The sequence below is a fragment of the Eumetopias jubatus genome, unplaced genomic scaffold (genome assembly GCF_037043125.1).
Source record: "Eumetopias jubatus isolate StellerSeaLion01/CBP00866 unplaced genomic scaffold, mEumJub1_p1.0 scaffold_1, whole genome shotgun sequence".
Classification (NCBI taxonomy): Eukaryota; Metazoa; Chordata; class Mammalia; order Carnivora; family Otariidae; genus Eumetopias; species Eumetopias jubatus.
This window is the reverse complement of record NW_028274807.1, coordinates 85,446,059-85,461,776: the sequence shown is the minus strand read 5'-3', so window position 1 is coordinate 85,461,776 and position 15,718 is coordinate 85,446,059. Positions and strand designations below refer to the sequence as shown.

Sequence of the window (15,718 nt, the reverse complement as noted above, 5' to 3'; positions counted from 1 at the left end):
TTCGAGATTTCATATCAGTGATAGAACTGGAGGTCCTAACAAGCTCATACTTGGGTTTGGTGAAAAGTAGCAATCTAGCAAAGCTTTGAGGAGTACGATAGATGGCATCTGTGATGTACTCTTTGTGATTCCAACCACGAATGGATCTTTTTAGAAGGCTAAATAAGGAAATTAATGTTCAGATTAAGTATTTAATTTGATTTATCAACATCGTCATTGTTTTGGACACTGTTAACAGTAAAAAAATTATGGCTCAAGTTAGGATGGGCTAGAATATATCAGCCATGCTTTTTATCCCACTCAGGAAAATGCGTATTTCAGGAGCAGCATGACCTTCTGTGTTTCAGGCGTTATGCTGGATGCCAGAGAGAGAAAAATGTCAGGCATGAACGTTGGCCTCACAGAGGCATAGCAAATGCATAGCATGGGTTCATCATGGAACCCGGATGAGGCTCAGATCTTTCTGAGCCAGGATTCCAGACAAATTGCAAATCCATCACAGAACTGGCAGAGGATTTAACATCTATTAATCACCCCTGGCAGCAAGTCAAAAATTCTCTGGTAACAAATCTCATTCTAACAATCATTATCATGGTTATTTCATATCTATAAATTAAGACTCATTTCATATGTTATCCTGTGGAAGTTTCTGTTTTTGAATTCCACTTCCAGAAACATGAAACAGGAAAATAATTTAAAAAGAAAAGTTACCTCCACTGCTGCTTTTGCCCTTTCAAATTCTTCTTCTAAGGAGTGGTTTCTGGAAAGTAATGCACTTCCCCAGCGCTGTTCTTTGGTCAGTCGAGCCTGAAATAAACCAAACACATGCTCTTACACTACCAGAATCACAGAACACAAAAATCCAAATATTTTTCCCTTTCTCATATTTCCCTAGAGTTCAAGAAGCATCTGCAAAGGATGTTATTTTTGGAGTACTTTGCAAACATGATGTTGTCCAAACTGGGATGGTGCCAAAATGTGTGTGAGCATGCATGCATGATTCTTCTAAGAGTGTGTCTCAGCCCCAGTTATGTTCAAACCAAAACCCAGGCCCAGGGACGCCTGGGTGGCTCAGTCGGTTAAGCGTCTGCCTTCGGCTCAGGTCATGATCCCAGGGTCCTGGGATTGAGTCCCACATCAGGCTCCTTGCTTGGCAGAGAGCCTGCTTCTCCCTCTACCTGCTCTGCCTGCCGCTCCCCCTTGTGTGCTCTCTCTCTCTGACAAAAAAATAAATAAAATCTTTAAAAAAAACAACAACAAAAAACCCAGACCCAGCCTCCCAAAGAGCTTACTTTAGTTGCTCATGGTTCCAGGCATTGATATTTTAGTGAGTTCCCCCCCAGAGGATTCTAATATGCAGCTAAGATGGAGAATCTCCATTCGAAGCCTCGACCTAGGAACTGATATTCAAGCTTCCACCTTGTTAGGAGGACTAAGCTCAGGTCAAACTGCAAGCTGCAGAGTTGGGAGGCGGCTGCTAGGCCCTTTCCTTATATACACAGCAGATCCTCATGCTGAATTCTCTTTCCTTTGCCTTCCCTCCTTTACCACACATCTGTCTCATGTCCCGTTTCCTCAGGACATTGTGCTGCTAAATAGTAGTCACTTAGATAAACTCATGTTTGATAATGCCGACTGGTTTGTCACAATCAACAGGCAACCTGATATACATTTTAACTTAAGCTAAAGGCAAATATTCCAGAAGGCCAGTCCCACAAAGAGTCTGCTGGAATTAAAAAAAAAAAAGTTATTCATTTTTAATTTCACAAACACTAAATGCATTCTTTTTGAAAAAAAGTAATCATGGAAAATAAGGGGTAAACCTCTAGAACTTCTCCTTTTCAGTTGTGTATATATTTACGTACCCTAGATAATAGTGTGTTTCAAAAGTTTTCGACACATAAATGGTATGCTATTCTGTAGCTTACTTTTATCCATTCAACAATATATCTTGGAGAGGTTCCACTGTTTTTATAGATCTTCCTCACCCTTTCCCAGGGACTTCCTAGTAAGTATATACTGTAGTTGGTTCAGACCTCTCTCCGTGAGCACTCGTGGTGTTTGTGTTTTTTCTCCATATAATTGCTTCTTTTCTTGTCTATCTTTTTGCTACACTGTGTGATCCATAAGGGTTGGATTTTGTCTGGTAACTTTTGTTCTCCCCTATACCTCGCCCAGGGCCTGACAGGTGATGTGTGCCCTAAGGATGTCTCTAGACTGCAGGATGAGGAATTGCACTGATAAGGCAGCCAGACCTTGGGGAGCAGGATGAGGGAGGCTTGTGGAGTGAAGCCCCCCTCTGCCCTTTTATCGCCTTTTATCCATGTGTTAGATTGCTCTCCTTTAGGGATGCTCAACCTCGGCTTCTGTGGGAATTACTTGAGCAGGCCTGGGCCCCACTCTAGACCAGTTGAAGAATTTCTGGGGGTAGGGCCTGGGCATTAAATGTTTGCAAAGCTCTTTGGGGGGCATCTGGGTGGCTCAGGTGGTTAAGCGTCTGCCTTCAGCTCAGGTCATGATCTCCAGGTCCTGGGATCGAGTCCGGAGTCGGACTCCCAGCTCTGCAGGGAGTCTGCTTCTCCCTCTGCCTGCCACTCCCCCTGCTTGTGCTCTCTCTCTCTCTTTCTCTCTCTCTCCCTCAAATGAATAAATAAAATTAAAAAAAAAAGAAAAGAAAAGCTCATTTGGTGATTTTGAAAAGCAGCCATATTTGAAAACCACTGTTCTATAGCAAAACTTTGGCCTTCACTCAGCACTTACCATCTATACAGCTCAGCTGCTTTTCATTTTTTTCTCCATCATCACTGGTCCTCAAGTGGACCCCCAGCCCCTTATATACCAGGGCTCACTACATGCCAGATGCTGTTTCAAGTCCTTTAGGGACTATAACTCACTTTGTCTTTTCAACAACCTGTGAAGTAGGTTATTACCATCAAGTCCATGACATTGAGGCACAGACAGCTAATTAACTTTCTGAACACCACACAGCTAGTCAGTGGTAGGGCTGATGCTTCTGGGCCGTGTTCATAACCACTGCACTATACTGCCTCTCATAGGAGGCTATGCTCCACTGGCCATTTCAGGAAGATGCAAAATCTAGAAAAGCTGTCTCTCAGAGGTTCATGCATGGTTGAGGGTGTCAACCAAGAAGCCCTCAAGAATACTGTGGGCTGAAAACAATAATGAAGTAATTGTTATGAACCCTTCTGAACACAAATAACAGACTGTGTTTTGCATTAATGAACAAGGAAGGTTAATTTATTGAAAGATTAATTTATGTTTCCTCCTCCTTGATGTATTCACTGCTGTATCCCTGGTATGTCCGATAAATAGTAGCTGCTCCATAAACAGTAAATATTTGTTGAAAATATGCTGTTGGGGAATATATGAATTGATGAATTAAAGGTATTCCTCTTCCCTACTCCCAGAAGGTAGCTATGTGTTCTCAGTCAAGGTTTCTTGGTTAGCCCAGGAGGCTAAGGAGAGTTTATAGGAAATTGAGATGGGACTTGTTTTTTTGTCCTGTGCCTGGAGCAGCAGAGGTCTGTGTTAGCAAAGCCCTACTGTCCTGGTTCTGGGGATGGGGACTGGCTGCATTCCCCATGCAGCCATTAAGGGGTGCATATGGGGAATGCAGCCATGCATTAATGGGGTGCCTAGTAAGGAGCTAGGCCTGTTAGCAGCCCAGGCGTAAGGCCTCTGGAGTTGTGTCTGCAGTCAGAAGAGGAAGAGGGTGATGAGGAAGTGTCCAGGTCTGCATAGGCATCAGTGCCTCATTCTCAATGGCTACCATGAACAGACACCATCTCTTATTCTCACGGCCCCGTGAAAGCTACTATTTTCTCCCAACCCAGATAACTGAGGTGGGGCTGCGGAGAGGGAGCTCCAAAAACATAAGTGAGATTGACTATCACAGGTTCTTGAGATTAGGGTATGGACATAACTTTTCGGGAGGCCACTATTCATCTCGCTACAACACTTATCTGACACTCTTGGGTCACAATATATTTGATTAACAAATATAAAGGTGAAGATGGGGGGCCTGGGTAGCTCAGGTCATGATCGCAGGGTCCTGGGACCGAGTCCCATGTCGGGCTCCCTGCTCAGCAGGGAGTCTGCTTCTCCCTCTGCCTCTGCCCCTCCTCCCTGCTCATGCTCTTTCTCTCTCAAATAAATAAATAAAATCTCTAAAAAAGAAAAGGGGCAGATGGTTTACAACCTTTCAAAATTGATAAGTTGTTAGGATGTTATAGCCTGGTAGAGATGTTAACCCCAAAGGCATTATGATCTTATTGTCTTGTAGAAATTAACCAATCCTGTATCAAACTTGGCAAACTTATTTTGGCATTTCTTTCCCAGCCAGCTCCATAAATCTCTGTTTCTTTACTTTGGAACTAGCTCTTTTGTCTTCCTGCTGGTTCCCTCATTAATGAAATAAACAAACAAATCAATTTTAAAAAATGTGGACAGATGCTAAGAAATAAACTGTGCATTTATATAATAATGTCATAAATGACCCATGAATGGCATGGGAAGAAAGAGAAAGCACTAATATTTTTGTCCCAAGTCACCTCCTTTTATTAGAGGCACTTTTCACCAGTGAAATACGACCTGTCTCTCCTGTGAAGCCTGACCTAACAGAACTCCATTACTGTCACTGGCTTCCCTTCATCAATGTTTCACAACCCAAGTGGGTTATGAATCACAGGATGCAAAGGGCACCATATATCAGGAAGAAGAGGCAAAAATCTCTCTCAGGATTTGACACTTAACAGTCATATTCTCTTTGCCACTTAAAACACCAAGTGTAAATAGAATCTTACTGTGCAAATGAACTTTTATTTTGGTAGAACAATTACTATTTAGGTAAGTGCTATTTCCCACATTGTTAGAAAGGCCTTAAGTTATTACTAAGACAAATGTTGTCTACCTCACATTTGAAAGCCATTTATTTTGTCCAAGGAAGCTAAGATAAATGTTATAAAATATAGGAACACACTGAATGTAAACAAAGGCAGTTTCCAAGCCAAGAGTAACAGGCCACTGAAAAGATTCTGAAACTTTTCAGCAACTTAGTAGCACACCCAGATATACTGGTTTAGGATTGAGGATGAAGTACAGATTGTAACACATAGTAAAAACAAACTTCCTTTCAGCCAAGACTTTTTTTTTTAACATCTAATTTCATTATAAGCGAAGACTGGAATACGGGAGACCATATATAAGCAATGCTGGTGAACTGTATATATTGCTTAGTACTTAACCGGAGGAGTGGTAAGCAAGACAATTAGAGCCATACATTTGAGTCGTGGCTGTTACGGTATCACAGTGGCTGTATTAGTCTAGTAGTTCTCAAGCGTTGAGTGGGCATCAGAAGCATTTGGAAATCTCGTCCAAACAGATTGCTGCACGCCACGCCTGGGGTTTCTGCTTCAGTAGGTGCAGGTGTGGGAGTGGGGGCCCAGAATCTGTATTTCTAACAAGTTCCCAGGTGATGCTGATACTGCCAAGGGAGGGACCTCACTCTGAGAGCTTCTGATTAGATGTTGACATCATGTGTTTGCAAGTGGAACTCTGGACTTCACAAATGCCTACTCTGATGTAGGCATTTCTTTGCTTCATTGCATGATTTTGAAAAATGCTCTACGGTTACAGCAACCTCCTGGAAGGGCCTTGGCTTTAAAAACAGCCCTTTTAATTGGTTTAAGCTAATTGGATTTTAGGGTATTACATTCTCTGAAGAAGAAAGCATTTTGTTCTCTCAGTTGTTGATTGTTCTGAATGATAAGCACTAGGCGAAAGATAAGAAGAATAACTTCAAGAATATTGTTTTAACGTCTCTATTCAAAATTATGATTGTGATCAAAGTTATGATTTGAAAATTACTGTATTTGTGGCTGTGGTTGTGCTAGCATAATAACTCTGTTGGCTAACTTCAATGTCAGTCCTTCATAACCCCTTATACAATTACCTTTACATTACTGCTGGAGGTCTCCCACCAAAACACATGTTTAAAAAGCTCATTATCTTTTCAGAAGAGATTGATGGGGAAAAGGGTGCTGCTTAACTATAGAAAAGAAAAATGTAACAACTAGCAGACTTTGGGTAACAATGTAACACGGTAATTAAAAGCATAATCTTTGGAGTCAGACTGCCTAGGGCCAAATCCTGATTGGATTTAATAGTAACTGGTGACCTTGGACAAATTACTTAATCTCTATAATCCCCAGTATTCATATCTGCAAAGTATATAGTCACTTACTGAGTCTGTATAAGAATCAAGTACAATAACTCATGTAAATACACACACAAAATGCTCAGTACACAGTAAGTGCTATAAAATTTGGCTTTTGTCATCTTTCTGGTTAGCACTTATTAGGTGTGACTTTAGAAATTCATTTAAAAATTATCTGTCAAATAAATAAATAAAATCTTCAAAAAAATAAAAATTATTTGTGTTTAGAGCACTTTTGTTTAGTGGTTAATGCAGACTGGTTGAATTCTTATATAGTACGGATAAACTCGTGCCTCTTTGAGCGGGTCATGATTTTTTTTTTCTTAATCAGTCCACAGACATTTATTGTTGAATGTGCACAAAAAAGTTGTACCTTATGTGTCAAAGAGCAAATTCCTAGAGCTTTGTGCAAGGTGGGTAGCATATGGTTCCCATCTCCATCCTACTATGAAATTCTTTTTTTTTAAACACTTTTTTTAATTTAATTTTTAAATTTTTTATTTATTTATTTGAGAGAGAGAGAGAGTACATGAGGGGGGGAAGGTCAGAGGGAGAAGCAGACTCCCTGCTGAGCAGGGAGCCCGATGCGGGACTCGATCCTGGGACTCCAGGATCATGACCTGAGCCGAAGGCAGTCGCCCAACCAACTGAGCCACCCAGACGCCCCTACTATGAAATTCTATGTTGTAGAACATCAAAGCAAATCAGTGCTGATTTTGAAAAGAGATGGACAGTCCATTACCATGCATAACTAAAAATTATTTGTGAAACTAGCTTCAAAAATGATAAAAGAATAAAATCTTGTCATTTTATTTTTATTTTTATCTGTCTTTTAGTTAACTATTAATTAGCCACTACTTTCAAATTGTTAAATTTGACAAGTGTTGTTGTTTCTCCTTTTTGTTAGTATTCTCTTATTTTTCCACTTCAACAAGTATTTGTTGAGTACCTACTGTGTGCAGATTGCCTACTATCCTGAAAGTGATCTTTCAGATTTCTTTCCTTCCTCCTTGCCTTCCCGTGGTTCTTGCCCTGCTGCCTTTCCTTTGCTCCTTCCTTCTGTCTTTGCTTGCTTCTTTCCTCATTGGTAGCCCACTGCGTACGGTCAGGAAGGGAAAAAGGATGTCGATGTGGCTCTTGTACTATCTTCCAACAAGCAAAATTGTATTAGAAAGTGTACTGTCTAATTGTTTCTAATAGACATAAAGGTCTTGATACTTCTTATAATTGAATTCCTCTTTCTAACCTTTTCACTGCTTCACTTATGGCTTGTGGATAGTAGACATTCAATCACATTTGCTGAACTGAAATAGAATGAAATGCAAGCCGTCAGTATTTCAAAGAGTTAGAGGTTCAGAAGGAATCTGGGAGGGGAGGCACAAAATTGTGTATGGCTGAAGATCTGACAACAGTCCTAATTTATCTTACAGTGTTTCTGGAAGAAAGTGATACTCTTTAAAATCACTTAACTCATATTAATCCTAGAAATGTAAGTACTAATCAGGGTTTGCAATGAGAAGGGAAATAGATGGTCTGTGAGTTCTCTCAGGTGAATAAGTTTGATGAGGCCGATATGAAGTGGTATGTGGTTAAAAACAGGGGCTTTAGAAGCTGATGGGTATGATTTGAGTCCTGGCTTTTCTGCCCCTTAGCTAATTCTCTCTAAGATGAATTTCTCATGTGAGAAACAGAGATATTAATTCCCAAGATTATTGTGAGAATTTCAAAAATGTCTTAGAAATACCTCCTATTATATGCATGAAGTATGTAATTGGCCAAGTATCAGCATGCCTTTCTTTTATTGGGCTCCTTTAAAAATTTAGAAAACATATCTGCACTTATATCTTAAAGTCTCAATTGTTCTGGTTTGGGATGCTGCCAACTTGATGGAATTATGACAGTATGGAAAGAATCATTTGCTGTGCCAAAGTCAGCAAAATCAGAGAGTTGCATGACTATGACCACATACTAGAGAGCCTGGTTCCTGCACCTTCTCATTAAGTCCAACTTAGGTTGGCAAGAACCTGTCTTGGAGCTTTCCTTCCAGTGTCCAGACGGGACAAAGAAATGTTTGAACCATCACTTTCCAGCAAAAGCTGGATTCATTTTCTTTTGCCTCACCACTATCTCAACCCATATATTAGAAAAAGCTCATTTTATATCATTACTTGTATTTTTCTTCAACTCTTCAAATGTTTTCTAATTTTTCAGATTGTACGATTCCTTTAAACGATTAACTCCAGGGAATATTAATTACAGAGTTGCAAAAGTGTCAAGAAACTTTATTCTTAAGTACATAGAGATTATATGATTTATTATAATCTCCTGCCACTCTGATTAGTGTATTTAAAACACTATTTGAAAGAGGACTAGACTACATTTTTCCTTTTCTCCATCTTGAAAAGAAAATGGGCTAACAGGAATTCACTCCATTTTCTTTGTGATTCTGAAATATGATTTTTTTTTGAAATGTGATTTTTAAATAAGGCTTGTAAATAGCTCCTCACCTATTGCACCCGAGATAGTTTATGTTGGCTTGAGAGAGAAGAAAACATTTCCTTGATTTTCCCATGAGCCATCTGTGTGATAGTGGAGCAGTGACAAGTTTTGGTAAGCTGAAGTTGTTTACTTGAATAGTTTGCAAGCCACTTTTATTTTATTTTATTTTTAAAAGATTTTATTTATTTAGTTGAGAGAGAGAAAGCGCAAGCATAAGTAGGGGAAAGGGGCAGAGGGAGAAGTGGACTCCCTGCTGAGCAGGGAGCCTGATGCGGGGCTCAATCCCAGGATCATGACCTGAGCCGCAGGCAGACACTTAACCGACTGAGCCACCCAGGCTTCCCTGCAAGCCAGTTTTAAGTTGAATTTTTATACCACCTTCATCATCTTATCTACCTAGAGAGATCATATATTTTTAAGGGCAGTATGTTTGTAACAGTAAAAACACCTTTCTGTCTTTTATTACAATTAATCAGTCTATTCTCTTGCTGTTTTATTTGAGTGATTTAGTATTTTAAATAATTAAATTTCCAATTCATTATATTGTCCTAATTAAACCATAGACTGGACTTAAAACTAGGGAATTGTGAATTTTCTTAGTTTAGGCAAATCTTAATAAACATACTGTGTAGTGTTTTTAAAAAATTTTTTACTTATTTATTTTGGAGAGAACGTGAGCAAGGGGAGGAACAGAGGGGGACCAATAAAGACTATCAAGTAGACTCCAAGCTGAGCGTGGAGCCGGACGTGGGGCTCGACCCCATGACCCTGAGATCACGACCTGAGCCAAAACCAAGAGTCAGAGGCTTAACCAATGGAATCACCCAGGTGCCTCAACATGCAATGTTTTTAAAAAAGCAAATTAAGTGACAAATTCTTTACAAATAATTGGTAACCCTCTAAAGGATTCATTACAATTTATCTAGACAGAGAACTGTCACAGTGCACTTTAAACTGTGTTTTGGATGACAATATTGGGAATCTCACACAAATTGTCCAGAGCACGATGTGTTTGCTTAAAGGCACACCAGTGGGCATGTGGAAGGACAATGTGGTGGGATGAAATCAGACAACCAGCAGGAGAATAATAAGATAAATGCATTGTGGGTCTCCACAGCAACCGAGGACCCCAGCTGATCCTCTGCCCCTCCAGCATTGTGTAGAACAGCCCACCTGTGCCAAATCTCCCCCTGCTGAAAAAACAAATGTTCTATTGCTACATTAAATTGTTCCAAGGATCCAGGTTATGAAACAGTACCAATTGCTTTAGCTGAATCTAAATCTCTAAGCACTTAACAAGAAATGTTTCTCTAATAAATGTTATCAATTAAAAAAAAGATACATTTAGAATGAACACAGAGGATGAAAGTATATTTTCATGCTACATTTACAATTCATTAAGCTTCCCAGGGTTATTTGTTCTGGAAGTGAGTTGACTTGTCTTCCAGCAGAGTCCTAGGAGCAGTAATGTCCACCCCTCTCCAGTTATTCCAGAAATGGGGAGGGGGGCAGTTCTCTTAGTGGCCTAGAAAAGTTTCCAGAGGACTTCCATTTCCGCAACATTTCCTATCTGTGTGTGTCCTCCTTCTCTATGCCACATACTGGTTCTGGGTGCATAGACAATTTTCTTAATGTCACTGTGCCTTAGTTTCCCATCTACAAAATAGGGGCAATAAATAAACTTACCTCATACAGACATTTGTAAGGATCAAATGAGCTAACATGTATTAGAAGACTTTATCATAGCACTCAGTAATATTTGCTATTATCATAATTAACCCTTTACTTCACCTCAGATAACATATCTTCTCTCTTAGTTTCAATATCTGATTTAGTAGACTCAAGAAAATTTTTCTTGCTCACTTCATCTCACTTATTTTCAACTAGATTGTAGACTGCATAAATGTGGACACATTTCTTCAGAGAGCTTTGTGGTTTTAGATCAAGGCTGTACCCTTATAAAGTGTTTGAGCGAATAAAAAAATTGAGACTGACTTTGGCCTTCTTGACAGTCTTACCCAAAGGAGATAATTAGTTATAGACAAGCCAGTTACACTGGAGTTCAGGGTCAAGCAGTGGACAGGCAGGTCTGGTTCATGCCATTCTTCCACCAGTGATTAGTTGGGTACTCCAGAAAAAAGATTTTGACTTCACCAAAACTTTTTAAAGGACCTTAAAATGAGGCTAATAAGGGGTGCCTGGGTGGCTCAGTCAGTTAAGCATCTGCCTTCGGCTCAAGTCATGATCCCAGGGTCCTGGGATTGAGCCCCGCATCGGGCTCCCTGCTCAACAGGAAGTCTGCTCCTCTGTTTCCCTCTGCCCCGTCCCCTGTTTGTGCTCTCTCTCTTAAATAAATAAATAAATAAATAAATAAATAAATAAATAAATAAACAAAATCTTTAAAAAAGTGAGGATAGGGGCGCCTAGGTGGCTCAGTCTTTAAGCATCTGACTTCAGCTCAGGTCGTGATCCCGGGGTCCTGGGATCGAGCCCCATGTTGGGCTTCCTGCTCTGCGGGAAGCCTGCTTCTCCCTCTCTCGCTCCCCCTGCTTGTGTTCCCTCTCTCGCTGTGTCCCTCTCTGTCAAATAAATAAATAAAATCTTAAAAAAAATAAAAAAATGAGTATAATAATAATTCATAGGATTATTTGAGTATTAGATATAACATATGAAAAGCACATAGTAAAGTCCCTAATACTTAGTGGCTACTCACAAATGGTTGCTCTTATCACTACTGCTAATACTGTAATTATTTATTCCTTAATGTAAAATTTATTTTAATATGACAGTCAGGATCCTGATATGTAAGCACCTGGGTCCACAGGGCATACATGTGAATGAGCACTTAATATGTAAGTTCCTCTTCTTGGTGTTTGCCTGTTGTATAAATATTGCTAATACTGGAGTAGGAGAGATTTTGTATTGCAAAATGATGGAACAGTAAATGGTAGAAAAAAGAAAAAGTGCTAAATATATAGTGATTTCATTAAGACATGTTCTAGCCAAATATATATATATATTTATCATCAGTTAACTAGCCAAATATATATGTATAAAAAATATATATCATCAGTTATCTCAAGCTTCAAGACAGATTATTGAGTGAGAAAGCATATGAAATACAGAATATAGAAAAATACTTCAAAATTTTTGTGAAAATCTAAATAAAATATTTAAGATATAAATTATCTATTAGAAAAGGTGGGTTTGGGATGCCTGGGTGGCTCAGTCGGTTGGGCATCACACTCTTGATTTTGGCTCCAGGCATGATCTCGGGGTTGTGAGGTCGAGCCCCCATTTGGGCTTCTTGCTGGGTGTGGAGCCTGCTTGGGATTCTCTTTCTCCCCCTGCCCCCCACCCCCACTCGCACACACACTCTCTCTCTAAATTAAAAAAAAAAGTAAAAAAAGGTGGGTTCATTAAGGAATGTCTCTCTCTCTCTCTCTCTCTTTTTTTTTTTACCTGTGTTGGAGGCACTAATTCCAACTCGGAAGCCGACTCGGAGTTCAGGGCACTTTTCCCACTGCTTAGTTCTGGTTGAGATCTGTGCTCTGAGGACCTATAGAGGATGAATAAAGATCAATGCATACCAAGAAACAAACTCAGCTAGAAAACCAGTCAAGAAACCTAGTTCATTTGAATCTTTGAGAGCCATGATAACAAAGCTCTTATCAGAATTTTGATGAAAAAGATAACTTCTATAATAATTTTATTACAATGACCACTTTTGAAATTTAAGGGGTTGCAATGTGCTAACTGTAATTATCTCTGATTTAGAATTCGGTTCAATTATGTACAAACAGTAAATAAATGGAATCCCAGTTTTGTTACCAACAGTTCTGCTTTATTGAAAGCATTGTGTTTTGGGGAGGGGAGCATCTCACAAAGTGTTCCTGGTGTGATTTGATCTTTATATAGAACTTGAAATGTCATAATAAATGGAGCTGTGCAAGGGGCAACAGAAGAATGAGACATGCTGCCCTTTAGGAAGCTCGAAAAGCATGGTAAAATTCAGGTAGCCAATTTTTTTCATGGGTATCCACAGGTTATTCTCAATTAGTTCATTAATCTGACAGTGATGATTAAGATAGTCAGAAAAGGTGACCTGTGGAACCAGAAACATTTACTTTAACTACCATTTATGTAATATATTGAATATGCCCATATATGTACATACATGTATGAACCTATTTTTATTGATCAGCTCAGTTACACATTCAAATAATTATCAACAAATACTGAACAAATATTGAATACTGAATTATGAGTCTACCCAAATCATTTTTGGCTTAATTTTTGACAATTCAGATGAAATACTTAGTTTTAGAAGCCATAACAATTAACATTGATACATAATTATATATGGCACCAAGTATTTGGATTGACTTAACTCATTGGCTATTTCAGCACCCAGGAGAAATACCCATACAGCTGACACACCATTAGCTATTTTCTGATATTAAAATATCTTACCATAAGAGTTCTTTTGATCCAGTTCTAGATGAGCATGATTTTCTCTCTGCCATTGGATGCCCTTTGCTATTTCGATCTCCATGAAACTTAACATCATCCCATTTTTCCAGTTGTGTTTGAATGTCTGTGAAGGAGATAGGAAAGGGGTAATGGGGACAGTGGATTATGAGGTGCAGAGAGAAGAAGAGAAATAAAGATTCAGAAGTCTTATATAAGTGAACTTCACTCAGCTGATGCTCCTAAACCCAAGACCAACTTTTTAAGATTCATGAAAATCAATTAAAACATGTTTAGCTAAATAAAAATGAGACCTAGTAAAAGAAATTGGATTGCTTTTAGTTAAACAATCAAATTGTTTACCTGAATTTATTTCAAGAACTATGTGCATTCTGAATTCTGTGTCTAAATCCATGGAAACCCATGGGAATGAACATACGGAGTACTATCCTAGCTGCCTCCAGCTAAGGAGGTGGCTTTGAGGCACTTCTGGCATGTTTCTAGAAAGAAATTCTGTTTAAAGAGATGAACCTCACTGTTAAAAAGAGGTGAGAAGGAAGTGGAACACTTTTCACAGCTTCTGTAAAACTGCTTAATTTTTCATCAAACGAGGGAATGAATAATGGGAATAGAAAGGAGGCGATGGAGAAAGCCAAGAGAATGCTAGAACCATTTTCTCCCTGTGGTTTAATTCTTACAGATAAGGAATTTGGCTGGGTTTGCTCTCATTAACAGGTGTGTGACTGTAAATAAATCACTTAAACAACTTTGGGGGCCAGTTTTTTCATTTCTAAAAAGATAGGTTTGCAGTTGGTGTCCTCCAAAGTTCTTTAAGTATTTTTATGACTTCTTCACAGGACATTTTCTCAAAAGGAGAGAAATGAAAGTTTCACTTTTAAGTTTATTGTGTTATATTGTAATGCATTTAATAATATATCCTTATATAAGTGTGTAAATTTCATTATTCATCTGTACAACTGAAAAAAACCTAGAACACATTGATAGTGAGGAAGTATTGGAGATAGTTATAAAGATTTCCTCTAAAGAGACAGGCCTTGGAGAGGGACATGGCAGGGGAGAGGGGACATGTTGCCCTTGGCTTTCTGAATTATCTGCCACTTTTCTTTCTCCTGAGAAAGGAGACCATAATTTGATTGGTTCCACGAGATGAAGCTAAGCTCTCCTTTCTCAGGAAGATGGATGGTAGATAAAAGTATGGGCTTTTGGAAGTTAATCAGAACATGCTCAGATTCTAGGTCTTCCTCATACTAACTGAGATCTTGGGCAAGTTATTTAAATTTTAAGTTTTCGCTGAATTAATGGGCTAATGCATGTGAATCATGTAGCATAGTCCTGGACGTGATAAGCCATCAATAAATGGTAGCTGTTATTCTTGTATCAGATATATCCCCATGCATGTTACATGTTCTGGCTGGCTGTTCCTGGACCTTGTGTTAAAGCTGTTCTATCCCTCTCTCTTTTTCTGTCTCTTGACTGGCTATCTCCCACTGTAGACTAAATGCTCCTAGAGAGCAAGATTCATGTCTCATTCTTACTTGTAACTCCAGTGCCTCATAGGGCACCTGCCATCTGTCAAGAATTCAACACAGGTAGGTTGAATAAATAAATGAATGGACCCACATAGTTATACAAAACTGAGCTCCCCAAATGCTATTTAATTCAAGCACAAAAGAAGTATGCGCTGCCCATATTCCTTCATGGAATTAATCTTTTCTACTCCTTTGCCCATGGTTTTCATGTCATTTGTTGAACTTCCTTGTATTAAGGCAAGGGCCAGCAGCAGCTGACATATGCTATTACCTTACCTAAATCTAAGGATGATGTCTCTGGGCCTCGGAGAGGCTGGGCTCTCTGCTCAGCATCTGCACTGATGAGATCAGATCCATCAGCCTTTTTCTTGAGGGATGAGGTTTTTGATGAGGCCTCCAACTTCTTGGCTTTGGTTTGGGTTTGAGAGACGGGTTCACTCAGGTCAAGGAGATCTAAGCCTGTGGTCAATACTATCAGAGATGGAAAAGGTTAAGATAAACTCACTCACTGCTCTGAAGTTATTTTTTAAAAATAAGTTTCAGTCGGGTGCTGAAGGATTTTGTGGTTGTAGTGTAGGTTAGAAGTATCAAATTACCCATTTGTCTGTTGAAAGGCATCTCAGTTCCTTCCACAGTTTGGCTATTGTGGACATTGCTGCTATGAACACTGGGGGGTACGTGCCCCTTCTTTTTACTACCTCTGTATCTTTGGGGTAAATACCCAGTAGTGCAATTGCTGGGTCATAGGGTAGCTCTATTTTTAACTTTTTGAGGAACCTCCTCCATACTGTTTTCCAAAGTGGCTGCACCATCTTGCATTCCCACCAACAGTGTAAGAGGGTTTCCCTTTCTCCACATCCTCTCCAACATTTGTTGTTTCCTGCCTTGTTAATTTTTGCCATTCTAACTGGTGTTAGGTGGTATCTCAGTGTGGTTTTGATTTGAAATTTCCCTGATGGCTAAT

The 15,718-nt window shown here is 39.3% G+C and overlaps 1 protein-coding gene across 6 annotated transcripts in view; it reads right to left on the bottom strand.

Annotated features, from left to right (window-relative positions):
* PEX5L (peroxisomal biogenesis factor 5 like) overlaps nt 1–15,718 on the bottom strand; it is a 164,142-nt gene that overhangs the window by 61,803 nt on the left and 86,621 nt on the right. For 3 of the 6 annotated variants that reach the window (XM_028100996.1, XM_028100997.1, XM_088025306.1), the window contains 4 exons: nt 15,031–15,225; nt 13,208–13,331; nt 12,197–12,293; nt 712–807 (listed from right to left, as the gene is read on the bottom strand). In XM_028100996.1, the coding sequence (XP_027956797.1) occupies nt 712–807; nt 12,197–12,293; nt 13,208–13,331; nt 15,031–15,225 (512 nt within the window). The remainder of the gene's footprint in view (nt 1–711; nt 808–12,196; nt 12,294–13,207; nt 13,332–15,030; nt 15,226–15,718) is intronic. The other 3 variants (XM_028100999.1, XM_028101001.1, XM_088025316.1) reach the window with 1 other exon arrangement.